General features: G+C 39.3%; 2 protein-coding genes across 3 annotated transcripts; both read left to right on the top strand.

The window, feature by feature from the left end:
• The first annotated feature begins 2,094 nt into the window (after positions 1 to 2,094).
• Positions 2,095 to 13,194, top strand: mob1a (MOB kinase activator 1A). The gene is made up of 6 exons (XM_034238248.1): positions 2,095 to 2,268; positions 3,837 to 4,003; positions 5,164 to 5,257; positions 8,102 to 8,235; positions 9,254 to 9,417; positions 11,272 to 13,194. Exons 1-6 carry the CDS (start codon positions 2,255 to 2,257, stop codon positions 11,347 to 11,349), a joined length of 651 nt encoding a protein of 216 aa, XP_034094139.1. The 5' UTR covers positions 2,095 to 2,254; the 3' UTR covers positions 11,350 to 13,194.
• Positions 13,195 to 13,964: 770 nt separating this feature from the next.
• On the top strand, positions 13,965 to 26,129 carry trafd1 (TRAF-type zinc finger domain containing 1). 2 transcript variants are annotated; one of them, XM_034238232.1, is made up of 12 exons: positions 13,965 to 14,376; positions 14,970 to 15,018; positions 16,779 to 16,914; positions 18,871 to 18,924; positions 19,016 to 19,451; positions 19,877 to 20,167; positions 20,245 to 20,309; positions 22,058 to 22,318; positions 22,812 to 22,950; positions 23,164 to 23,362; positions 24,537 to 24,585; positions 25,088 to 26,129. In XM_034238232.1, exons 2-12 carry the CDS (start codon positions 14,984 to 14,986, stop codon positions 25,124 to 25,126), a joined length of 1,704 nt encoding a protein of 567 aa, XP_034094123.1. In that variant the 5' UTR covers positions 13,965 to 14,376; positions 14,970 to 14,983; the 3' UTR covers positions 25,127 to 26,129. The 2 variants fall into 2 exon arrangements, with proteins under 2 accessions (XP_034094123.1, XP_034094124.1); XM_034238233.1 differs by having other exon boundaries at positions 13,980 to 14,091.
• Positions 26,130 to 27,362: the final 1,233 nt, after the last annotated feature.

Raw genomic sequence — 27,362 nt, 5'->3', positions numbered from 1 at the left:
TTCACCAGTAGTTTTCCATTCACCTGTCTCACCTGTTTTCCACACCCACTCGTTAGCTCACTCTCTTTCTCTTCTGCACCCATTCTGCCAGTATTTAAACCCGCACCTTAGACACACTCTTTGCCAGATTGTACTTTGCCTCATGCTTGTCTTTCCCGCGTTTGATACCAGATTGCCTACCCAGTTCCGACCCTGCCTGTCCTCGATCTGCCTGCTCTGCCTGTTCGCTGATCCTGCCTATATCTACGCTGACCGCCTCGCTTACTCCCTGACTCTCTGCCTGTCCCTGACTCACCTTCTGCCCGCTGTCCTCCGGTGCGTTAAACTGCTCGGTTGGTATTCCTCAGATCCAGTGGAATCTCCAATAAAGTTTATTACCAATTCCCCTTGGTTTCTCGAGTGCTGCATTTGGGTTCTCCTTAAGATTGTGACATACACGTTGATGGTTTAGAAGAGAGAATCATTGAATTTAATTGTTCAAGGTTTATGGCTGAAAAGCATTCTAGTTTACTATCTAGTGTAATATTATAACTTACGTTTCCGGGAGCTGTTGATAACACTATACTGGTCAAAGGCAAGAGGTCCTTAATTTTGTTTCTAAGAGTAACAATTTTATCGTTAAAAAAGCACATAAAATCATTACTACTGAGTGCTATGGGAATAGAAGGCTCAATCGAGCTATGGCTCTCTGTCAGCCTGGCTACAGTGCTGAAAAGAAATCTTGCATTATTCTTATTCTCATCTATTAATGAAGAGTAGTATGCTGCTCTCGCTTTACGCAGTGCTTTCTTATATTCATTGAGAGTAATATGCCAAATTAAACGAGATTCTTCAAGTTTAGTGGAACGCCATATCCTTTCTAGTTGTCTCGACTTTTGCTTTATTTTGCAGGTTTCGGCATTATGCCATGGAGATAATCTATGTTGTTTTATTTTCTTCTTTTTCAAAGGAGCAACAGAGTCTAATTTTATTCGCAGCGCATCTGTAGCACTATCAACAACATGATCAATTTGGGGTGGTGTACATTTTGTATAAGTTTCCTCCCTTACATGCAGACATGCTATCGAGTTAAGTATTGGTGGAATCTCTTCCTTAAATTTGGCTATAGCACTAACAGATAGGTTTCTGCTGCAGGAGCTTTTGACTAATGCTTTGTAGTCTCGTAACAGTACTTCAAAAGTTACTAAGAAATGGTCGGATAAAGCAGGATTATGCGGTTCGACTAATAGTTGCTCAATTTCAATACCATAAGTCAGAACAAGGTCGAGAGTGTGATTATAGCAGTGGGTTGGTTTATTTACACTCTGACAAAAACCAACAGAATCTAATATAGAGTTAAATGCAACAGTAAGGCTATTTTTATCATCGTCAACATGAATATTAAAGTCACCTATGATAATTACTTTATCTGTTTTAAGTACCAAAGTTGATAAAAACTCAGAGAATTCAGATAAGAATTCTGAATAAGGACCTGGTGCACGGTACACTGTAACAAATAAGATTGGCTGCAAAGTTTTCCAGGTCGGATGCGTAAGACTAAAAACAAGACTTTCAAAGGAGGTATAATTTAATTTTGGTTTAGTATTGATAAGTAAACTTGAGTCAAAGATTGCTGCAACTCCACCTCCTCGGCCCATGCCTCGGGCAATATGAGTATTGATATGGCTGGGTGGAGTGGCCTCATTTATGCTGACATATTCTTCATGTCTCAACCAAGTTTCAGTGAGACAGCATATATCAATATTATAATCTGATATTAAATCATTTACCAATATTGCTTTAGATGCTAGAGATCTTATGTTTAAGAGACCACATTTAATATTCCTGTTTTGTTGCACTGTAGTAGTTGTTACATTTACTTTTATTAGGTTATTATGTATGACACCTCTATTAGGTAAGTAAGTGTCTACAACTTAATTTCTCTACAGTTACAGTATGAGGGGGGGGGGGTATTACCAGATGCAGTATGTGTGCGGAGTGTATACCAGATGCAGAGTGTTAGTACCATGGATGTATGTTAGTACCAGATGCAATATGTGCAGAGTGTCAGTACCGGATGCAGCCGCCAGGGGGCGACAGTCTGCCGGCGGGCCGCTACAGAGATAGAGGAAGAGCCTCAGAGGGTGCAGTTCATGTTAGCCTCACTGTTAGCAGGCATCGTTGACAAGTGGTTCCTTCTTGGTGATTGTAAAACTAATACCTGTTTACTAAACTAGAGTTGTTATCGAGGCTCTTCGACGACCGCTTCGCCAAGATGAGCTTCTTGTTGTAAGTACAATGAGCAGATATTGTGCTTAGTTACGTTGTGGTTAATGTTAGCTACGAAGTTCCATCAGGGGAAGTAACTGGCGTCAAAGTGAGACACTGTTACAGACAACAACCGTTAACCACTGTGTATTCATAACACGTTCAGGTTTAACTTAAAACGCATTTGTATTTAACTTACAATACGTCGCCTTTACTTAATCTGTCATCTGTGTTTATGTGTGTGTTTCCAGCACTCACTAACTTTTTATCAAACTTGGCTAGCATGACGGTTGACGCTATGTTAGCCCACTTAGCTGATATGATCACTTTTCCATTAAATTAGGCTAGGACAATACGTGTTAAGTTATTACGTTTCAATGTGCAGACCTGACCTCTTTGGGAGGTTGCTAAACGTCGAACAATGTGATTAAGTGTCTCGTTGTTTACCAGTGGTGTAAAGTAATTAAGTACAGTTACTCAAGTACTGTATTTAAGTACAATTTGTAGGTAGGTACTTGTACTTTCCATGCGTATTTCATTTGTATTGCTACTTTGTAATTTTACTCCACTACAATTCAGAGGTAACTAATGTACTTTTACTCCACTACATGTATTTAATATCTTTATTTAGTTTGCATATTTGAATTAATAATGTGAAATACAATCACACTTAAGTTACAACTGGAGTAATATGTAAAAGCTACCCTGAAGGTGAAATGGAGAACATGAGTGTTCCTATTATCTTATAATTGAATCGAATCAAAAAGGATACAAACGGACAGCTGCTTGTTATAGGATATATTAAAAAGAGTCAGCATGGATAATATTTAAAGGCAAAGGGCTCCACCTTTTTTGGCACTGTGGCAAAACAAGTAGCATCTCCAAACGTGTTTGTGGCATCCTTGCCAACAGTTTAAAAGGGAGGCTGTGTATGATCATGAAGGATCAAAACCATGGATGATATATGATACAAAAGGGGTTGTATTAATTATGTGTCTCTTGAAACTAAGATAAACACTTTAAAATACATTCTTAAATATACAGGGAGCCATTGTAAGATGCACAAAACAGAAGTCTGATAGTTTACAGATGTTTTTTACGGTCATATTTTCAGTTCTGTTTTAATTGCTATTTTGAGATGTGTTTATTGTGTAGTTTAAAATGTCTTACTACTTTTTATTCCTAGTTATGTGCAATACTTTGTTTTAAATGCTGCTGCAACAAAAACATTTCCCAATTAGGGATCAATAAAGTACATATTATCTTTTATATAACCTCATTATATTTATGATTAAAACCCCAGAAACAGCATTCTGCACGGTCTGAAGTTTTCACATGTCATGTCTGTATTTCGTTGGCCAATTTATAGTGTTACATTAGTCAAGACAACTAAAAACACTTAACCTAGCATCTTAAGGCCATTTTGAGTCATTTCACTATGACGTTTGCCATAATGTCAGCTGCTGATTGCTCAAAGCTCACAGGAAGGACCCTCACATGTGGAGACCCAAGAGGAGCAGCTACTCCTCCACAAGCCTTTCAAACGTGTCGCATGACAACTGCTCAGCTCCGCTTTTGTTCCTCTGCAGTGGCAATCGCTCATCCAAGACTTTCAAGCCGAAGAAGAACATCCCAGAGGGCTCCCACCAGTACGAGCTGCTGAAACATGCCGAGGCCACGCTGGGCAGTGGGAACCTGAGGCAGGCCGTCATGCTGCCTGAGGGAGAGGATCTCAATGAGTGGATCGCTGTCAACAGTGAGTTGTTAAATGCAAAAATAAAGCTATTTATAAGATAACATAAGTCAGTCCAGAAACCACAATTTAAAATATCTAAACATAATGTTCCTAAAAGAAGATGGCGCCGGTGATGAGGGCTGTCGTGTCTTTGGCTCCTCTCTAACTCTGCCTTTTCTTCGTATTATTTCAGTGTGTTATTTTATTTACCTGTACTATTTTATCTGTTTTATTGTTGTTGCACTGTTGGAGCAGCCTGTGACCTAATATTTTCATTGTCATCGCTACACGGTCTGTAGCTATGTACACATGACAATAAAAGCCTTGTTCCTAGGGGTTTAACATTTACATTAAGTGGTAAAGGAAGGAAGAGATCAAAACAAACACACATCAACATTTGCTATGTTAGCAGGGGTATTAAAAGGAGAATTATTTTAAACGGAAAATAAAAGACAGGGTACAGAAACTATGAATAGTCATTAGGTGAAAATAGAGCATACACACATGCGTAAATGTTTTTATGTTTTGTTGTATTCACATGATTAGTTTTACACTAGACCATACTTGTACCTTGTGTTAAATAGAGAAACAACAACTAGATACAAGTTGTAGTTCTTTATCTATCATATGCAAAACAGGATTGGAGTCTTTGTGGAGGCTGTGGCTCAGTGGACTTAGTGTGCTGAACTTTGAATCAGGGGATAGCAAGTTCGAGTCCCACTGCAGTCAGCATGTCGTTGTGTCCCTGAGACACTTCACCCCAAATGCTCCTGTGGGGATTGCCCACTGTATTGAGTATGTAAGTGGCTTTGGATAAAAGCGTCTAACATGTAATGTAATGTCTTTGGAAACATACATCTTAGGTTTCAGGTTCCCTCCAACAATGCTCATTAAATATGTATTCAAAAGTAAAAGAAGATCCTATTCATTCAACAGGAAGGTAAACCTATGTGCTTAATGATAATTACATGTACTGTATACAAACATCACAGAGTTGTAGACTGTTGTAAAAGTATAGTTACAGATGGTGTATTTTGAATTGCTGGTCACACACCGTCTACATTGTATAAAAAGACTAGAGAAAACCACCAAATGTAAATAAGGTGACACTATTTAGTTGTTTATTGTTATGAGCATGAACTTTTCTAGACAACATTAATACTTTTAGCACTTTCTTTCAGCGGTGGATTTCTTCAACCAGATCAACATGCTGTACGGCACCATCACTGAGTTCTGCACAGAGACCAGCTGCTCCGTGATGTCTGCTGGACCGAGGTAACAGCCAACACTGTCCTTTTCCTGCATGCATCAATTAACGGTTTTAATAAGGTCAAAATCACCTTCATCTTAAAGGTCACCTATTATGCAAAATCCACTCTTTCATGTCTTTTATACATAAACATGTGCAGGGCTGCACATAACTGATACGCATGCGCGGCACAAATCTGAATTGCGTCCCTTGTGTCCCTTTTGCGTACCTCAAAAACAAAACACATATTTCGTCTACACGTGTTTCTTGTCAACACTCAATGGAGTAAACTACTAGACATGGCAGGCTGTGGCTCAGTGGATAGTGTGCTGGACTTTGAATCAGGGGATAGCAAGTTCAAGTCCCACTGCAGTCAGCATGACGTTGTGTCCCTGGGCAAGACACTTCACCCAACATTGCTCCTGTGGGGATTGTCCACAGTATTGAGTATGTAAGAACAAGTGTAATGTAATGACATGTCAAAAAAACCAAAGACATTAAGCAGCTACGTTGCCGTTTCGCTCCCTGCAAAAAAATCTTCATACTTTCTATGACTGTGCTGGGCGCTGGGCGAGCCGCGCAGGACATAACCGACGGACCTGTGAAGCTTACAGGAGGCAGAGGCTTAGATCACTGGACGACAGAGTTGGTCGCCATGTGCATAGGCAGGGTTAGCGTCGGTATGAACAACAGAATTGTGCCAAAACTCCGCCAACTGGCTGCAGTGGGAGAGTGTGCACACTCTGTGCCCCGCGCACACACTGGAGAACTGCGCAAAATCAGCTGATCACAACGTTCACGCTCTGTGGTCAAGCTGCTGCAGTTTTATCTACAACAAAGTGGAGTAAAACACACAGTTGCAAACTTACTCAGGGTTTAATGGAAGAGTTTGAAATCAGACAGAGGTGGAAGAAGTACTCAGAGCTTGTACTTGAGTCAAAGTAGAAGTACCAGAGTGTAGGAATACTCTGTTACAGTAAAAGTATTACTTGAGTAATATTCAAAATGTTACTCAAGTAAAATTAGAAAAAGTATTATCATCAAAATGTAGTTAAAAAAGCGACAGTAAAAGTAGTCGTTGTGCAGATTGGTCCATTTCAGAATAATATATATATATGTTTTATAAAGATTGATCATGAAAGTGTTCTCAAAGCTGGTAAAGGTGCAGCTAGTTTTAATCACTTTGTATACTGCAGGGTAGCTTGTGGATTTACTCCAGGTGGAACTAAAGTCTGATTAAGACTTGATTAGATTTCACATTATTCATCCAGATCAGTAAAGTAACTAAAGGGATTAAATACATGTAGTGGAGGAAAGGTACACCATGTACCTCTGAACTGTAGTGGAGTAGAAGTACACCATGTACCTCTGAACTGTAGTGGAGTAGAAGTACACCATGTACCTCTGAACTGTAGTGGAGTAGAAGTACACCATGTACCTCTGAACTGTAGTGGAGTAGAAGTACACCATGTACCTCTGAACTGTAGTGGAGTAGAAGTACAAAGTAGCATTCAAGTAAAGTACAAATATCTCAAAATTGTTCTTAAGTACAGTACTTGAATAAGTGTACTTCGTAACTTCCCACATCTGAAATCAGATATGACTTCAGGTCATGTGGTAATTTCTTAGTATTTGATCCTTCCACTTGGCCTCAGGAAATGCAAGGACTTCACAGTTTTAGCAACAAGTTTTGGAGAAAGCAAATCGGAGGCTTAAAAAGAGACAGGGAGGTGCATCTTCATCATCTTCATCATCTAGCATGCAAGAAGTGTAAATAGAGGACAGTGAAGGAGACATGACTGAGGAGGACCACGCTTCGTGTGGGGTGAGTACCAAACGCTGTCTCCTGGTACTCATCTGAGTAACTCACTAAACAAGATATGTGCACCCTGAACATGTGTCCCCTCTGTGTAAAGAGATTCTGGAAGCTTCAGGAAAAAAGATTCTCTCTCTTTTTGTCCTGATCCATTTATATAAAAACCTGTCTGAAATCGAGCTGATCAGATTTTGGCCACTTTATGATGTCATAACGATTTTTTAGCTTTTTAGCCAATCACCAACCAAGGTAACCCTCCCCCCCCCCCCCCCCCCCCCCCCCACCTTATCACCTGAATCTCCTCCTAGAGCACCATTGGGTTCTTTTTAACCAAATCTCTCTCAGAGGGGTGTGGGGAGGGGCTCCTTATTTTCATCTAAAGTAACAGACTTTGGTAACAAAACTGTTGGTAAGTAATCAGCACTTGAGGGGATTGTGGGTAATGCTGCAATGATCTGTTTGGTGTTTGGAGCCAAACACTTCAGAGACATGTTTGTATATATCTGAGACCTGTAATATATTGATGAAAAACAGTAATAGGGGACATTTAAAGTTCAATTGGTAAAACCTTATCTCAGCCAGAATTGGGAAAGGACCTTTAATTCACACCATGAAGAACCCAACTATAGATTCAGATTGTTAGTGGCTAAGACAGCTAAAGTGTATGATATTAAAATGCATCCGAATGTCGAATGAGGAAACAGGATTTAAACGTGGCGTGTGGTCCCTGTTGAGGCTGTTTGGTTAGAATCGAGATGTGGAACTTCCTCTTTCCCCTCTCCTGCCAAGACCGTCTGTGTTCACTCTGTAATCGGGAGGAAGAGACGGCGGTTCATTTCCTGTTGACATAGTCAAGAATCAAGAATAGGATTGTTGCTACTTTTGCATTTCCCCTGTCCTGCTCTTTTATGATCTCTAGATGATGTTATGTTTTGACAGAAAGGCAGAATAAGTGCATGTTGAACAAAGAGCTTTAATTTACACGTCCTTTATGGAAGTTTGCCGTAGTGAAATAAGTCAGTATAACAAGAGGTGGCGATCTGTTTCTCTGCAGGTATGAGTATCACTGGGCTGATGGCACCAATATTAAGAAGCCCATCAAATGCTCCGCCCCCAAATACATCGACTACCTGATGACCTGGGTGCAGGATCAACTGGATGATGAGACTCTTTTTCCTTCCAAGATCGGTGAGTTATGATTAACAAGGCATTTTCATTTTCAGCAGTTAGGGAACAAACTACAATGTTTAGCACACGTTGTTTCCCTGCAGCAAGTTATTGCATACATCCCTTTCCCATAAACCTGTATGTTGTGAATATTTGAAATAGTTACATGTATCTTCCTTCAATATATTTGTATGTTTGGACTCAACAATGCTTGAATGTCAACATTGTGAATGTTATGAAGCTTCAAACTATTCGGTTGAGCCCAAGCAGCAGAACAATGATCTAGGCCTGTGCAATTAATCGTATTTTAATCTCGATTACGAAAACAACGTAATCGAAATAAAACGATTATTCATTTTTATTGTTTTTTCAGTTCAATTATACTTAAAGTTCAGGGTAATCAACTGTTAAAAACATACTGTTCACATTTTCTTTTTCAATAAATGGATGTTTTCAAAGTAAATGGATAATCCTTTTAATAATCGTGATGTTAATTATTGACCAAAAATAATCGTGATTATGATTTTTGCCATAATCGAGCAGCCCTACAATGATCCTAAACATAAAGATAAGGCAACCAAGGGAAAACAAAGTTAATGTTGTTGACTGTCAAAGCCAGTCACCTGCCTTCACTCCAAATGATCATGTGCCTCACATGCTGCAGGTCAGACTGAGGCAGAAAGCAGTGAAGATGACATCAGATAATGTGTCAAAGACTTCAACATGTTGCAACATAATGCTAAATGTTGGGGTATAATAAGACTGCAATTAAATAAAATGGACAGTGTCGTAATGTGAATGTTCAATATTAAAACTGAACGTTGTTGCATTTAATCTCCGATTCAGTGTTTAATAACAAGTTGAAGTGGAGCAGTACAGAGGAAATGTAACCGAATGGGGACAATACGGTCTGGCTGCTCTGTATCTCCTCTCTCTGCAGGCCTTTTCTAATACTGTCTATCCACATGCTCGCTTTTTGATTACAACACACAAGCTCTTTTCTTGACATCATTGTTTTCCACTGTGCTTTGTCCCACAGGAGTTCCCTTCCCCAAGAACTTCATGTCCGTGGCCAAAACCATCCTGAAGCGTCTGTTCAGGGTTTACGCTCACATCTACCACCAACATTTTGACTCCGTGATGCAGCTGCAGGAGGAGGCCCACCTCAACACCTCTTTCAAGCACTTCATTTTTTTCGTTCAGGTGAGATTATTCTGCTATAAAAAAGGATCAAATCACTGCTTTTCTTTCTAAAGCCCTGTAATCCATATATGCTCTTCCCATTTGACATGTTGTTACAGGTTTGAATTGCAAACCTGAGTCATATTACCATAAAACATGTTCTGACTTCTCAGGAACTAGTAACATTTCTGTAATATTGCTCATATGTTAAAACGAGTCAAGTCATATGTTTGTTTAACCAGGCACAACTAACAGCATTTGTAAGCAGTGGCTCAGTCAGTGGGGGCTTGGACTGCGAGCTGTAGGGTCGCCGGTTCAAGTCCCCGACTAGACCTAAAATATGGAGTGTGGACTGCTACTTGGAGAGGTCCCAGTTCACCTCCTGCCCTTACGTGGTGCCCTTGAGCAAGGCACCGGACATCCCCCTAACCCCCCCACTCCCATTGCTCCCCGGGCGCTGTGCAATAGCTGCCCACTGCTCCTAGTACTAGACTCCTGGCACTAGGATGGGTTAAAAGCAGAGAACAACTTTCACTGTGTGCTCTGCATGTGTGACCATTACAGAATGTTCATCCCTCCCATTCTATTCCATTCTATTCTATCAAGCAACACTACATGTATTAAAGGGTCAATGTTTAAGATAAGATAGACCTTTATCAATCCCAGTGGGGGAATGCAGTAGTTTAACAGCAACAGGGTAAGATTGAAACAAAACAGGACAGCACAGATTAAAACGATTTAAGGATAACATCAAAGTGATAAATAACTATAAAATGAACATATATACATATTTGTTATCACTTAATGAAATAACTGTTCTCCTTCTTTGCTCAGAACAAAATAACAAGACATATTTTTATGGGATGTGGCTGTGAATAATATCGTGTTTCATCCATTATATCTAACGCCCTGCAACGCTTAGTCTAGTATTTGCCAGATTATTATGTAAGCATTTGTATCTGCAACAGTCCTGTCATGTTGGAACAGAGTCAGTGTGGATTCTTCTGCCAAATACTGACTTATGCTTTAGAGTTACTTGGTTACTTCAACAAATGGATACAATTGGCTATTTCCCAGATTGAAGGTCTAACATGGCGAACGAGGACGCTTGCATGTGTGATGGGTTAAAGCAGGGGTGTCCAAACTTTGAGTGCCACATACAGAAAAATATTGGAAGGGCTGGGCCGCTCCCTAGAGGTATATTGCCTCATACGTTCAGTTATAAGTTGGAAAAATCAATACAATTTAGGTCAATTATTCTTGATACTTGAACATTTTCTAAGAAAGAAACGACATCTCGGCTGTCAATAGGGTTTCATGTATTGTGGTGGCAGCTCATTCCTTAAAACAGAAGCGTCAGATTGATTATAATAAGAGGAAATATGAAGCTTGTTCTGTACATGTGTTATTGGGTTTTTTCTTATCAACTTAGATTTGTTAGAACATGTTTTCAACTTTAATCGACTGAATTTATTTGACATTGGGCTTATTAACACATGAATACTACTGTGTAATATATTTGAACATATACGTTTAAGAAGTACAATATAAGACAAGCAGAAGTTTCATTTGCTGGCCATATTTCCTTATACTTTTTTAATTTGCGGAGGGCCGATTCATAAAGGTCCGCAGGCCGCATTTGGCCCCCGGGCCGTAGTTTGGACACCCCTGGGTTAAATGATTTGAGTTGTGCCTAGTTGAACTAACATATTGTAAGTTAACACTAATTAAGTTTCAGGCATTGGCCTCCAAACATGTCAATGCTACTGCTTCTTTTGCACTTAACTTTGGGACAATTACAACACAGGTTGTGTATGTGTGCAGCTTAAACATATAATGTGAATTTATCAGATATTGAATGTTTTTTTCTTGTAGGAGTTCAACCTCATCGACAGACGAGAGCTCGCTCCACTGCAGGACTTGATTGAGAAGCTTGGATCCAAGGACAGATAGACATTTCATCCATTTTTAAAACCATTTATTTTTCCTCCTTTGTCCCTTTCTGTGACTTCTGCTACCTTTTATGACTTCTAGTCTCAACTCTTGAAATCTGTGCCTTCTTCCTTCATGAACATTTGTACTGTACTTCTCCTTTTATTCCCTCTGTTGTCTATAACGCTGTCTTTGAGCCCTTTTCTCCCATTTGGCCGCTCTTGATAGTGTAGTGCAGAAAGATTTTTTTTTAACAGGCTCCGTTAGAGCAACCTACTGAATTCTTTATTGGACCAAGGACATTTGGAAGATAAAGTGAAAACCAGCTTCTTCAGAAGAGGGTTAACAGTGTTTTAATTGTCTAAACACTTTCTAGTTATTGATAGGCCATTTTCTTTTTTTGGTAACTTGTAGCTATAGTTATTACAGAGACTGACCAAATATCCCAGTATGTTTTAGATGTCTATCATTAGAGTGACTGTGGAGAGTAAACATGGCAAGAAAAGCAGTGACATGAAACAGGTCTCTGAGGAACACACAGCCTGACAATTATGTATCAGGTGTTCTCAGTCTACTATGAAGACGGGCACAAAAAGCACCAAAATATATGATGTAGCTCGAGGCGGTTGTCTATTTCATATCCCAAAAATGCTAATATTATTTCCTTTTGACAAAGTTACATGTGAAGAGATCGCAGATAGCGCTTGAAAAAAACACCATCAAACTGCATTATAGCCATTTCAATTTGGAATCACAATGTTGGGTTTTTGCACATTTTTTGGCAGTTTTCTTAATGAAAGGACCTAATGCTAGATATGGTGCTAAAGCCATGTATGGCTTTTGGAAACATGATCCCATAAAGTGAGTGAAAATCATCCTGTGGAGCAAAGATAGTCTAATATTTTTTGTTTGTTTTAAGTGGTGCCGAAAATGTGTAGAACTCTGCATATTTGATTGTTCAATGGTGGTACTATTGGTTTCACTAAATAATTCCCCCCTAGATTGTAAAATAAAGCAATAATCATGTGACCTGTGCATGATCATGAAGTGACTTAAGTTATATGTAGTTTTTCCACAGATGTCTTTCTCAGTCTTTGTGCATGTGTCATTGTCTCTTAACTGTGGCTACAACAGCAGGGCTGTTTGATATGCCATCATTTCACAAACAAATGCAGAGAGTATTCCTATAAATTGTTTGGCAAACTTTGAGCAAGGAAATGTATCCATAACATCCTTCCTGTTTGGACATCAATTCATTTCAGACAATCATTTAACCAATTAAATGCTGTTTTATAACTTGATGCATCAGCAGGAACCATTCATTTGTTTATTTTATACTGGTTTACTTTTCAAGATGTTGAAAGCCTTTCAACAATGTGAAAATATGTTTAGGTCCTCTAGCTGCTTGGTAAAAAAGATCCAGCCAGCAACCATTTAATTCATCATGTGTAAGCATATCAATATATTTTTACCAGGCCAAGTTATTTCTGAGATCATATTTGGATATATAACTAGTCCTTTCTTTCAATGTAGCCACATATTTTTGAAATGTTTTGCTTTTTCTCACTATTTAGTTTTGAAACCGATGGCATGGAGTTACATTTCATATTAAACTGTAAAATAAATAGTTGATTTTACATTTTTGAATAAAGAACAAGGGCTTGAAAGTTTTATATATTTACAAAATGGTCCAATTATTGGGGGTCCTTTTGACTGGCAGGAGTTGTAGGATGTGTGCGTCCGAACATTGGCTGTAAATAAAATCAGTGTTTTTTTTTTAACAAAACTGTGCCTTTATAAAAATGTAAATGTCTGATTTGACACAGTATTGGAAGATGAAAAGCTTAATAAACACTGTAAGGACAATAGTGTTTTTAATTCTGTGTACTGAAGGTGTGGAAGTCTAAGCAGACAGACATTGATATGAAACGGTGTAACATTGATTACAATCATTCTGTAACAAACCAAATGAGTCCACTGTGCAATGGATGAAGAAATATCACGTCAGACAACTTCTGTGAGGCTAGAATATGTAATAAACTTTGACACAAATACCAAAACATAGACCCACTTCCGCTGCAGACAGGAAGTCAAACCCAACATACGGAATCGTTTTTTTCTTCCTTTATTTATTCAAAACATATGAACATAATATATATATTGTATACAGACAAGTAGACATATAAAGAAATAAAGAATTACATAAATGAATGCAAAAAATACGGATTAAAAAATTAAAATAAGCAAACACACAGAATCGGACTACTTCTTTTATGAAACGATTGCTTAAAGCTAATCAATGTATATATCAATAACACTTTTATCATAATGTATTTTTTTCTAGATAGAAAATAAAGAGACATTTTCCCAACACACGGTATTTACTCACCAATCAAAATCGAGCCTGTTCCGACAATGAATACTTTCCCCCTGAGTTTTGTCTGACAGTGAGCTATAACCATTAACCTCTATAATATGTCTGATCCTCACATATTTAGATGTCCATTTTATAGGGCTTAGACTACGTGAAAACAGTGTACATTATTGTTTTAGGATGTGGTTTGGTTGTGCCCAAGTTAAAGCAGGCGGTAGTCATGTATACGTATGCAGCCTTAGAGACTTGACGCGGGATACACGTTACTCTTTGTCAACAGAGCAAGGAGGAAATAACGAACTGTTTCCAAGATATCATCAAATAGTTAGCTTAGCTGTCGGGTTTATTTATGGATTCATGATCTCCAGAGGCAAAATAATTGACACACGGTAACAACAGAACGACTGTGCTCGCTTTTCTTGGACCGGGCGGCACATTAGCTTCTTAGCTTGGTCGCTGTAAAGTTAGTTAGCTGAAATAACGCTACGTGGTGGTTGCTAACGAGATATTTAGTGTGAAGCTACGCAGCTAGCTTAAAGAAACAAACACGGTTAACATCGTCCAACTTGTTGATGTGGATCGGAATGCTTGTTGACCAACCTTGACGGGGTATCTCCTTGTTAATCCAGGTTATCGTTGTCAGCTAACGTTAGCTTCCTGCCGGGAAACAGTGGGTAAGCAAACCGAGAGAGAGCTGTCAAGCAGCCTCTTTACATCAGAGTATTCATTGGGCCAGAGGTGGGAGAAGTACCAGTAGTACCAGAGTGTAGGAATACTCTGATACAAGTAAAAGTCCTGCATCACAATCTTACTCAAGTAAAAGTACAACAATATTCGCATCACACTATTTTTCAAGTACTTAAAGTACTCATTATGGAGATTGGTCCATTTCAGAATAATATTAAATGTTTTGATTATAATTATTGATGCATTAAAGTGATATCAACGCTTATACATGTGCAGCTAGTTTGAATGACTTTGTATACTGCAGGTTATCTTGTGAATGCTACTCCAGGTGTAACTAAAGTCTTATTTAAGTGTTGATTATAAGGTTATAAGGTTTTAAATAAAAGTAGTGGAGTAGAAGTACATTTTTTACCTCTGAATTGTAATTGAGTAGAAGTACAACGTAGCAAAATATTGAAATACTCAAGTCAATTATTATTATTATCACTATGAAATAATAAAGATCACCAAAACACTATCTTCTTATATCTCAATCAAGCTGTTTTTGTCATAAATAAATAACATTACTCTTTTTCTATAGGCTGCAGTAAAGCCATGGCAGATGAAAATACACACTTCTGTGGCAATTGGTAAGTATGAGAAAGGTTCATTGTACACACAACTCATCGATGAATTTGATACTGTCAGGACTGGTTTTTTTCATTTCATTTCAAACCTTTATTTACCCAGGTGTATCCCATTGAGATCATTGATCTCTTTTTCAAGGGAGACCTGCTCAAGTAGGTTCCACATGAAACATACAAACATAAACAGAACAACAAAAAGGACATCATACAGCATCATTACAGGGATTACAATTTACAATAACTATCCACATGAGCAGGAACCAACAGCTTCCGATTGAGTAGCATCCAACCGAGCTTTAAAAACATTTAGTGGCACCAGATTGCTCAGTTTCCATTTCAATTGCAGACTATTCCAAGACAGAGGAGCTGCGCATCTAAAAGCTATCTTCCCTAAGACAGTCCTAGCAGTTGGCACATTTAATAAAACCACAGCATTCGATCTCAGGCAGTAGCCACTTACAATTCTCCGTGAGATCAGGGAGCAGATGTAGGATGGAAGTTTCCCTAACATGGCTTTATATATAAAAATGTACCAGTGACTGAGCCTCCGTACAGTTAGTGAAAGCAAACCAGCCCTTGCATACAGGGTACAGTGATGGGTTAATGCTTTACAGTTTGTCACAAATCTCAGTGCGCTGTGATACGCAGCATCTAACTTGACCAGGCAATTGGCAGGTGCATTCATATACATCAAATCACCATAGTCCAGCACAGGTAAAAAGGTCACAGTGACTAGCCTTTTCCTGGCCTCAAGTGAGAAACAGGACTTGTTCCTGTAGAAGAAACCTAGCCTAACCCTCAGCTTTTACATGACGTTTAAAAGTGAGACAATCATCAAGCCAGATACCAAGGTATTTATAACAGGTAACCACTTCAATTTTTATTCCTTGCGTAGTTACAATATCTACAACAGGCTCTGGTGTCTTTTTAGCTTTTGAAAAGAGCATTACCTTGGTTTTCTCAACATTTAAAAGAAGCTTTAGTTCAGAGAGCTGAGTCTGAATAATGTTAAAAACTGTTTGCAATTCAACAACAGCCTCCTTAATGGAGGGACCTGCACAGTACATCACGGTATCGTCCGCATACAAATGTAAGGTTGCTCCATCGACATTTTCACCTAAACTATTGATATATATGGAGAATAAAAGTGGACCTAAAACAGAACCTTGAGGAACACCATTAGCAATGTTTAACCACTCAGAAGACAGCCCATCAAAGTGAACACATTGGGACCTTTCAGAGAGGTAGTTCACAAACCAACCCACTGCATGGCTGGATATGCCGATACTGAGTAGCCTCTGCTTTAAAATGTGATGATCGACGGTATCAAACGCTTTGGACAGGTCCATAAATAGAGCTGCACAACTTTGCTTATTATCTAAAAAACTCGCCACATCATTCACCACTTTCATTGTGGCAGTGATGGTGCTGTGTTGCTTTCTGAAGCCTGACTGATGTTTAGACAGGATGTCATTTGTACATAAAAACACCTTTACCTGTTCACTCACTAGGCGTTCAAGAACCTTAGCCAGAACTGATCATTTAGAGATGGGCCTATAATTATTTAATAAAGTGGCCTCCCCACCTTTTAGTAGAGGCAGGACATACGCTGACTTCCACAATTTTGGAATTGTGTTTGAGCTGAGGGAGAGGTTTAAAGGAGTAGTGAGAGGTGGAGCAATACAATCTGCAGCTATCTTTAAAAAGAAAGGCTCTACGTTGTCCGGGCCAGCCGGTTTTATATTTGTCTTTACCTTTCTTAGCAAACATGACATTCCAGAGGCTAACTTCACGACTCATGAGATCCACTGCAGAAGAAACATCGCACTGTGCGACATTTGCCAGGAGCCGGTGCCCAGGTCCGACCTGCAGGAGCACAAACAGCAGGAGCACGCTCAGGTAAAATATGAACATCAATACTGGATATATTTTTTACCTAACTCCAGCAGTAGATGTGTGCTGCTTCTCAGATGCACTGTATTGCTGGAAAGATGCTGCATCCTGTGTTTTAGTAGAATCAGTGCCAAGTGGGTTAGCACATACGATTTAAATTGCCTTGGTGCATACATAAACACAGTTAAAGATTTAAATCAAATCAAGTTTTATTTATATAGCACATTTATAAACGATTTTTGGTCGAGCCAAAGTGCTGTACATATAATAAAAATAGCCTACAGTAGAGACACTTTACAGCAAATACAACAGCACAGATTGTTCAGAATATCAGTATGAGAAAAACGACACCCTCTATCCTTAGACCCTCACATCGTACAAGGAAAAACTTCCAGAGAAAACCCACAGTTTAAAGGGAAAAATGGGAGAAACCTCAGGGAGAGCAACAGAGGAGGGATCCCTCTCCCAGGACGGACAGACGTGCAATAGATGCCGTGTGTAAATTGAAGAGATAATACATTTTACAGCATATAGACCGAATGTTAGGAAATGCACGTGTCTGTAATAAGAAGATGAATCCACGAGGATGTCAGCTAAAATAAACGATTAAAGCATTAAAGGGGACCTATCATGCAAAATGCACTTTTTGATGTCTTTTATACATAAATGTGTGTCGGGGAACTCACGCAGCGTCAGAAAATAAAACCCTCTCTCTTTTCCTCCGTACCCAAATCTCTAAAAACGGGCTACAACAGAGCTGATCCAGATTTGCGTCCGATATGACGTAATATCGAAAATGTAGGCTGGCTTTACACCCACGGCCCTATCAGAAACGTTGCTATCAGAAACAATGCCCGACTGTTTTGGACGTAATATGGTCGGTGCATGTTTACATTAGCATCGCTAACACTCAGAGCTAACCTGTACTGCACAGAGCATGTGTGTGAAGAAGCAGGAAGTAAAAAGGGACTCACCTTGTGGTATAACCGGCAAGAGAGAAAGCCTTTGAGCTCCATCCTGTTTCAGAGAGAATCCTTGATAATCCATGATATGGTGTTTCATCACGGCAGTATTGAGTTTAGACAGTAGCTGCCGGGTCCCGCATGAGCTCAGCCCCCTCCTTTTTTATTTCTTTATTTAAAGCTTCATACCCAAAATCAGCACTTTAGAAACAGGAAGTGAAATAGAGGGATATGAGGCACGGCTAGAATGGGTGATCTGTTTGGTATTTTGAGCAAAACACTTCATAGACATGTTTTTTATATATTTGTATATATCAGAGACCTATGCTATTGTCTAAAAATAGCATGATAGGTGCACTTTTAGACATAGAAAATGATTTACATGAAATATAGATATACCAAAAAACTAGGTACAGCTTACTATGACAAAGCACTGATATCTGTGCAGATATCAAGAGAGGTAGCTCTGCGGAAAAATGAAAGCTCCCGATGTCTTTGCTACAAAGGTACAAACAATAATTATACCTCTCAGAAACACAAAGGGCGGACAAAAAAAAAAAGTGATTTGTTTCCACTTAGATCTGTTGAAGCCAGAAAATGGTAAAGATAACCTTTGACCCCTGTTTATTGTCATGTCTCATGAGTTAAAAGGTTGCCTGTTTTGATCAGACGTCCATGCGATAATGGCCAGGACAGGAAAACACTAGATTCTGTGGAAGGAACTCTTGTATGTTGTGGACACTTATTCTCATGTGCTTTATTGCCAATTGAGCAAGTCATCCGTTATCATATAAAGAACATGTATTATCAAAATCAGTTTCTGCTGCTGTTTGTAACATGTTCTCTTTAAACTGGTTAAAAGAGAATCTCGTCAGTGACCAAATTCTTCAATCATGATTAACCTGGAACCCTCATTCCAAAGAAAACAGCTAAGAAGAAAGCCACGTCAGAATGTTACTGGATGATTGTATCTTTCAAATCATTTTCACTTTCCTTTCAGATTACATGCAAGTGTGGTCTAAAGATTGAGAAGAAACACTTCGATGTTCACCAGGTATTTCTGCAGAAGCTTTTACCCACTCATAATGCATCCATCTTAAGTCATTCCTGAAGTGATGTTTCTTTACGATGCTTGTTTCTTTCAGAGCTTCGAGTGTTCTCAGCGGCTGGTCCCGTGCCAATTCTGTCAACTGGAGATCATTTTCAGTCAGTCCAAAGAACATGAAGATTACTGCGGTGCGCGCACTGAGCCTTGCCCAGTCTGCAAGTGCAACGTAATGTTGAAGGAACAAGCCGTGCACCCCGTGTTGTGTGGAAGCCTCACTCCGCCCCAAGAGAGGAACAACAGCCGGACGAGTCGCAGTCCGGTGGATTCTCAGCCTCCAGGGGCTTGGTTTGAAGCCCACTCCATCCGAAACCTCCTAAGAACCCAAGAGAGAGGCACAAAGAATAATAACATCAGTGCAGCGGATCAGCAGGCCTTCCCCCGGCCGTTTGACCCCAGACTCTACAACACCTCGAGTGGACCTCAAGCCCCAGCTGACTGGAAGAACTCTGTCCCGGGAAATACATTTAGCCACTGTGAGTTTATCACTGACCTATTGATTGTTACATATGAGTAGGGGGTAGAGCACCCACCGTGCTTTTATAAAATATATATATAATAATTGACCAATAATTGACCTACTTCTTAAATGTTAAACAACCTTTAAAAGCTGTTTTAGGAGCCCTGGGGAGTTTTATGTAAACAAACAAAAGTGATATTTACAACATTTCTCATTTGGGGTAAAAGACATAATTATGGTAAAAATAACATCTTTATTGATTAAATTCAAATGTGATGTTTGTCTGATCAGCAATAATGAACTTGTTATCACCCACATGGAAACAAATGTGGGTTTTAAGATAAGAGTTTATCAAAGAATAATGTGTTTTTTTCCTGTTACTGTTACCTGAAGCTGCACCTTAAATAGTTATTTGTTATAACTACATGTTATGTGTTGTAGTGCTGGGTCCGTCAGACTTCCTGAACAGCAGCAGCAGCTCCAGCAGCAGTGCGTGGCCTCAGAGTGAGCTCAGGCTGGCCGAGGATTCCTCCGGCCTGGACTACATGCTGGCTCTCAGCCTGCAGACTGACGGAGAGCCGGGGGCCGGGGGCGTGGAGGGGAATCTGTGGAGCGGAATCTGGGACCACAAGATCGAGAAGCCCTCTGTTAACTCTTCACTTTGTCCGCCCAACAGCAATTACTCAAATGTCACTACAGTCACAAGCCCAGTCCAGGAACAGGATCAAGCCGGTAAATATTAGTGTTGATAAGAATACTTTGATTTATCCTGATGTCAGTTTGTTTACAATTTTCAATTGATTTCATAGATACCATGCTGCCTTGTGAGTTCTGTGAAGAGCTGTTTCCTGAAGAGGACCTCATTTTGCATCAGGTAAGAGATGGGTTTATGGGTTGGTATGCTAGATAAGGGACAACAAATATTTTTTACAAGGATCCCCTGAATGAAAATGAAAGCATGAATAAGACGTACTCGCCGAATGGTCACTGTGCTCACAGAATCCTTGATATATCCGAAATCACTACATTCTCAATACATTCTGGCCTTGAGACTGCCATGTGTGACATTTATATATCAAATGTTGGCCTTTAGGTTATAATGTTGTTTTTTGCAGATTTGTTTTGGTCATCTGGGCGTCATGTCCTCATGACTCTAAAGCACATGTGTCAAACTCAAGGCCCGGGGGCCAAATCAGGCCCGTGGTGGATTTAATTTCACCCGCAGGATCATTTCTAATTACTATTAGATCTGGCCCGCCGGTATATTGCACGCACACCTTCACTCAGTCCTGAGGGTTTCCTCAGCTCAGAGCCTGAGCCCAAACATTGATGACCTTGCACCCAAGATGAGATGCCAAGTATCTGCTTGAGCTAGCATCACAGAGCAAACTGAGTTTAATGGATGTTTCCTTCTGCACTTTGTTTCTTGAGACAACAGGGAGTGTTTGTTTTGTTCTTTGAGGGGAATTGTTTTGTTGAAGCTGTTGTTGGCCTGTGGAAAAATGTGATCATAAGAAATGACTCTGCAGATAGAGCCATAAGAAATGAATGCAACTGATTATTTAATGTTGTTTTTATAGGTAATAATTTAAGCTTTGTTAGTTCCAGGTTTAATATGTGCAAAAAATTCATTTCAATAAGTTTTGCAATAAACATTGAACCAGTCCGGCCCTCGACTAGTACCCATTTTTTTTATTTGGCCCACTGTGTATTTCAGTTTGACACCCCTGATCTAAAGGTTGTTATTGCATACGCTTGAAGCTGTCAGAACTTCAGCCGTAGGCAGAGAGTTAAAAAAAGAATAACCCACAATTGCTGCTGATCCTTTTTTAGAGTAACTAAAGTCATTTGATATGAACATTAAAAGTGGCAATAGACCACATTTTCATGTCGATGTGTATATCAGTAGTGTTGGGGAAGACGTTTTTAATTCCAGGTCAGTGCATCATATGTGCATGAATGATGACATGACAACAATCGGAACCTGACTGACAGATATTACCAGACTAACAGACTCTGCATGCCGAACACAGGACAACCTGCTGATGTTTTTGAATATCTTAACCTGATTCACGCACAACTTTCAGTTTCATTTGATCTTACTGCTCTGACCATCAGTTGAGGAATACATCTGTGTATGCGCAAATCTAATCAGTGAAACATGCTCAAATCCAGTCAGATATCACATGACATGCAGACATGTGTATACCTTTCTTTATGTGTTGTTCCAGAAGGTTCACAGTCCAGCTACAGCCTTTACCTATTTTGTTTTTTTCCAATGTTTTTTTTTAATTGAAGAACAGGCACAATCATACAGGGTCCCAATTGAAACAATGATCTTCATTCATTTCCAATTCTTTCGAACAAACCATCACCACCCCCCACCCATCGCCTCCCCTCCCACCCCACCTTGAAAAGTCTAATACAAAAATAAAACATATTGATTCCACGTTCAGGTGTATAGCCTTTACCTGTTTTAACAAGCCGCCTTGTAATCCTTCTAGTTAGGGACATGATGATTCAAACGATTTCATTTACCTTTTTTTAAATGTTTGTTTGCAAGTGCAGGACTAATAAAGTCATTCTGATTCTGATCCACTTCTCCTCTCCTCCATGTTTCAGACTGGGTGCAGCCCCGCCTCGGCCTTTGCGTCCTACAGCAAGCAGCCCTTGTCCCCCCCTAAGGAGGACAGGATGAGCAGGAATGCTCCAGGTTTGATGCACGACATCCCCGACACCCTGGCCTCCAACATCCCCACCTTCCACCGCTCCGCCTCCCCGGCCTCCTACAGTCCTCCAGCCAGTCCACTAGAGGGCGACGTGGTCATCCCCTGTGAGTTCTGTGGCGTCGCTCTGGAGGAGGCCGTCGTCTTTCACCATCAGGTATGTTAGAAATTATGTCGATCATTCTTTAGAAATAAGTTCACCATCATAACGTTTTGACCTGTTGCTGTATTTAATGCAATTACACACAAGTCAGTAATGTGCAATATACCCTCGTTCACGCTTGATTCTTTCTTTCAATTTATTTACAATCTGCAAACAGTACCAGCTACCTCTTCAAAGACATACTGCTACTTATTTTACTATGTTGAGATCATCTGCTATTTGTTCTTTTTACTTATTGTGTTTGTTATAATTCATAACGTGTGCATACTTAGCTATTTAATATGTAAGTCTATTCTCTTTACTTTATCTGCACTACACTTCATGCTGTTGTAATCATGTCACCGTTGAGGGACAAATAAAGGAATTCTGATTATGTCAAATATGCCCTGAACAACCCAGACTTCAAAGATCCTCTCTGAATATATGTTCATAGATTTTGAACGTTGCAATTGCTAATGATCATTTTAATGTGGGTTTTTGTATCCAGGACAAATGTGACATGCGTCCTCAGAACGCCCATCCGCTGAACAATCTCACTAAATCGTCTGTCAAGAAGACACAGAGCCCTACTAATGACGCCTTTAGCCAGATGTCTCCAGATTTTCAAATGAGAATGAATCCCCAAGGTAATGTATACACTGTTTTTGTCATAATGAGAAAAAAAAGCATTCAAACAATTATGTAAAGGTTATTATCTCTCTGACAGTGTTAACAGACGTTACTGATCACCAACTATAATCCAGTTTGTGAGGCAATTTTTTGTTTATTTGATTGATGTTTACAGGCTTTTTTCTTTTGACTCAAATATGTATATTGTGTATCCTGTGTTTCTCATATAGCTGACTTCTCGCAAGAGCACTTTGGATTCGACAGAGACGCAGCACCGCTAAGGGAATGGCCGAGAGGCTACATTGGACTCCCGAGTCAAAGGAAGACATCCAACTGTGATCCGAACCGAGCTCAGGCGGGCCGGGAGGCAGAAGGATCTCAGTCCTCTCTCAGTGACGCTGAGCAGGCCGCTGCTGCGTCTCTAAAGGGGTAAACGAAAGCTCAATGGATGATTTTTATTTAGTTTAGTCCTACTTTTATTTTTATTTTTTTCAGTTGCAAATCTTACACAGATCTTTATTGTTCTTTAAATACGTACAGTTCGTAGCAAAGCGAGTTGCCCTTTTCTCTTCCTCTCATCTTAACCCTTAGACCAGTGTTTCTCAAACTTTTTCATACCAAGGACCACTTAACCAATAAAAAAACACTCGCGGACCACCAAACTCCACAAATATCCCAAAACACATCGTTTTTTACAAATCGCCTGAAAATGGTACAAACAAGTGGCCACATGTGTGATGAAGGTGTTTATCTGGGCTATATCATGCAATCGAAAGTGAAACTTAAGCTCGCTCCATTGCGGAGATATTCCTGCGAGAGTGCGGAAAACTTAAATAAATAAATGTATTTCAAATGTGAAATTTTACCAATATACTCACGGACCACTAGGGGGCGCTCACGGACCACCAGTGGTCCGCGGACTACACTTTGAGAAGCACTGCCTGAGACGCATGGGTCTTTTTGGACCCGGTGAGGTGGTTTTCTTGAAGTATCTTTGTAATTACATTTTTTTATCATTTCATATTCCAGCTATTCCTTAAGAAACATGTTTTGGATATCATGCCATTCAAATTTTAAATTTAAATGTTATACATTTTAAGAAATTGTAGTTTTTGTATTACATCCCCAAGCTTCCATAAGTGGATCAAAAATCAAAATATAATACTAAATATTATACAAGTGATTTTTCTTAACCGAAATGACAAAAATGGCATAAAAACACATATTATTCTAATACGGGTCCTTTTTGACCCACTTATGGAAGAGTGTAGGGTCCAGTCACTCGGGCATCTAAGGGTTAAGCACACACCCAAACATCTTCTCTTTTCTCTTCCTTCCCCTACGTACTTTTCCAACTTCATCCTTAACCACCTTTTATCCCTCTGAGCAAGATATCACATCAACTTCAACAGGAAGTTTAATATCTTGCACTGACCGTCTATTTCAGCCTTCAACAACATTCTCTTATTTCCCTCTCTAACCAGTCTTTGACTTATTGTTTAGTCCGACTTGACCCAGTTAAAAATCCTCCATCAAATAACGATTTGTTCTTTGTGTTGGAGAATGTTATTTATATTCTAATTTGAATGTGTTTGTCCATCAGAGTTCATCTACCAGAAAATAAAGAAGGCAGAGGGAGTTCATTGACAAAGGTACACCTAGATTCTTTAAAAAAAGAGTTGATGATAATGCTTTTTGTGTTTGTTTGTCTTTTGACTGTGACAGTACTTTACCTACAGTGTATAATGACGTACAAGCATAAAGGTTTATCATACAGGAACAAAGTGTAACACATGCTTATTCATCAAAAACGATCTATTGTGATTTATAAATCTTAGCCAAATCACAAGGTAAATGATGTTAATATGTTTACATGAGGATCATAACTCTCTCTTACTGTCATGACAATATTTAAGTCAGCAGACAGTGCTACTGCCAGGATATTAAGCTATAAGCTTTTTGTAACATGATTGCTTTAAAGAATAATTTAAGTACAGTGGAAGCTCTGCCTTAAAGGGCCCATGTCAAGCTTTTCTGGTTATCACCCGTCCCCTTGTGTGTTATGAAGGTTGTTATGCATGTAAACGGTCTGCAGAGTCACAAACCCTTTTATTCCACTCAACACATGTTTGTCTCCATTTCTTCCATTTGCAGTTACCCAAGAAGCAAAATGAAGAGCAGCAGGAGGAGTGAGAGCGGGATGAACATGTGGAGAAAACCAAAAACCAAATCTCCCTCTGTGCTTTCCATATATCTTTCTGCACACTTCTGAAAACAAATAATATACCAATCTGATAAGTGCCTGTGCAACAATCTAGCCGTTTATATTCTGATGAGTTTTACTATAAAAGCCTCGGTAATTAATTTGGTTAATTAATACATGTCAAGATTTGTTTCAAATGTTTGTATGTCTAACATTTAGCCCTAAAATATAAATGATAAAAGCAGTTGTATTTGTGCTGAATTAGATTTTGTTTGTTTGGTAACATTGAGAACATCGAACCAAGAGTCGCTGTGCGTTTGTCTAACCTGATCTTTACGTGTTAGTTCAGACGAGGACATGTCGTTTTCCTCCAGGTTTGCCAGTCCCTTCCGGCTCTTTCAGTGTTCCTGTTGGTTTCTGTACCTCTATGTCACCTGAAGCACCTTGATAGATTATTTTGTTAAAAAAGGGCTTGAGGAACAGATTTGATGCATATTTGACCACACAAAACAACAACTGTGTAATTGAACATTTGTCTTTTTATACTGTTAAACATTTGTCTTTAATACTCTTCATTCATATTTAGATTTTTTTAATCATACCTATAGAACTATATATGTGTTGTTATGATACGATGGCTTTTGAAGCAGTGTCACCTGTCCAATCCTCTTTTTAGGTAGTATGAATTAGGATTTAAGATTGCTGAGATGTATTTTGTGTGTAACATAGGTTCCACTTTAGCAATATATAAGATACGCGACCGTGTGCCTCAGACGGCTGAGCCTTCATATCTAAAGACAACGCCTGAGTGTTTTCCTGATTATCATCCAATCATCAACCTCGGCTAGTGAGGAGAAAAGAATCAGTGAAATCTCCTCGCGGTGTTTCTTTGGACTGAAGGCACTCAGGGCACACGGCTGACTATCCTGTTTAAGAACAACTGTCTTCATGCTCTTTGTCTTGTGAGGCTATTAAATGTTTAATGAGGATGTTCATGGCTCCAGTTTGTAATCTGTTTTTTTACCTTTTTATACGTCAAGATACCTTCAGGAACCAAAACTTCATAGGACGGCTGAAATATATGTATATCTTTAGAACAATTTCCATCCTTATCTAGTGCCAACAGTGATGCCAATTCCAGTGTATTTGATGTGCCACTTTTCAATCATCAATCAATCAATGTTTATTTATATAGCCCAATATCACAAATGTTACATTTGTCTCAGTGGACTTCACAGTTTGTACAGAATATCAGTATGACAATACGACACCCTCTGTCCTTAGACCCTCACATCGTACAAGGAAAAACTTCCAGAGAAAACCCACAGTTTAAGGGGAACATGGGAGAAACCTCAGGGAGAGCAACAGATGCCGTGTGTAAATCGAAGAGATAATACATTTTACAGCATAGGTAGTCCTGATGTTAGGAAATGCATGTGTCTGTAATAAGAAGATGAATCCACGAGGATGTCAACAATCCTGTGGGAGCATCAGGGAAGTAGTATGAAGAGAGTCAGGCAGGATCACAGGTTCAGCCACGACTCGAAGTCCAGGACTCAAATCCAGAACTCAGGATAGAGGATCCAGGACACAGGACCGCAGCAACAGGATCAGCCACGACTCAGGATCCCGGCGTAGATAGACACCAAAAAGACACTTTTCCACTTACCCAAGGATCACACAGTTTTGTTGCGTTATTACAATTTAAATGGCTTTTAAAGTTTTAAAAACTGAATCTTAATGAACCATTTATCATACAGTGAAGCTCCATTGAATATTTCGAACAACAGAATTGATTTTGTGTTGCTGCCAATGTAATACAATGAGTCATTAGTTTGCATAATATGGGTAGTCAACTTGAGTCTAGACAGTGTTTAGTATACTTCGAAAACAGTCTACAGTAAAGGATATACACTCGTAAACCCATAAGGAGATTATGGGAGGAAAGGCGAGACTGTTGCAATGAGTAAATACTGTATGAGCAACACAATAAGTATGATATAAGACTGGGGAAACTAGTAGTAGTAGATAATGGTGGTAAATACACTTATCATTAATGGCACTTCAAAATACATGATTAATGTATGATATGTATTGACTGAATCAGCTGACAGTCATTGTTATAAGGGATTTTTTTAATTTGTATTTGGTGTTGCCTGAGAAAGGGATATGGGGAAATAAAAATAACATTGCATCCATCCAAGTGCATGGTGTTAATCTGAAGTC

Source organism: Gymnodraco acuticeps, unplaced genomic scaffold (genome assembly GCF_902827175.1).
Source record: "Gymnodraco acuticeps unplaced genomic scaffold, fGymAcu1.1, whole genome shotgun sequence".
Lineage (NCBI taxonomy): Eukaryota > Metazoa > Chordata > Actinopteri > Perciformes > Bathydraconidae > Gymnodraco > Gymnodraco acuticeps.
The sequence above is the reverse complement of the archived record's forward strand: the minus strand, read 5'-3'. Positions and strand labels throughout refer to the sequence as shown.

Coding starts and splice junctions, on each gene's coding strand:
- mob1a (XM_034238248.1), top strand. Junction 4,004..5,163: donor TGAGTGGATCGCTGTCAACA/GTGAGTTGTTAA, acceptor ACTTTCTTTCAG/CGGTGGATTTCTTCAACCAG. Junction 8,236..9,253: donor TCTTTTTCCTTCCAAGATCG/GTGAGTTATGAT, acceptor TTTGTCCCACAG/GAGTTCCCTTCCCCAAGAAC.
- trafd1 (XM_034238232.1), top strand. CDS start 14,984: ATGGCAGATGAAAATACACACTTCTGTGGCAATTG. Junction 22,951..23,163: donor AATGAGAATGAATCCCCAAG/GTAATGTATACA, acceptor TTTCTCATATAG/CTGACTTCTCGCAAGAGCAC. Junction 24,586..25,087: donor GAGGGAGTTCATTGACAAAG/GTACACCTAGAT, acceptor TTCCATTTGCAG/TTACCCAAGAAGCAAAATGA.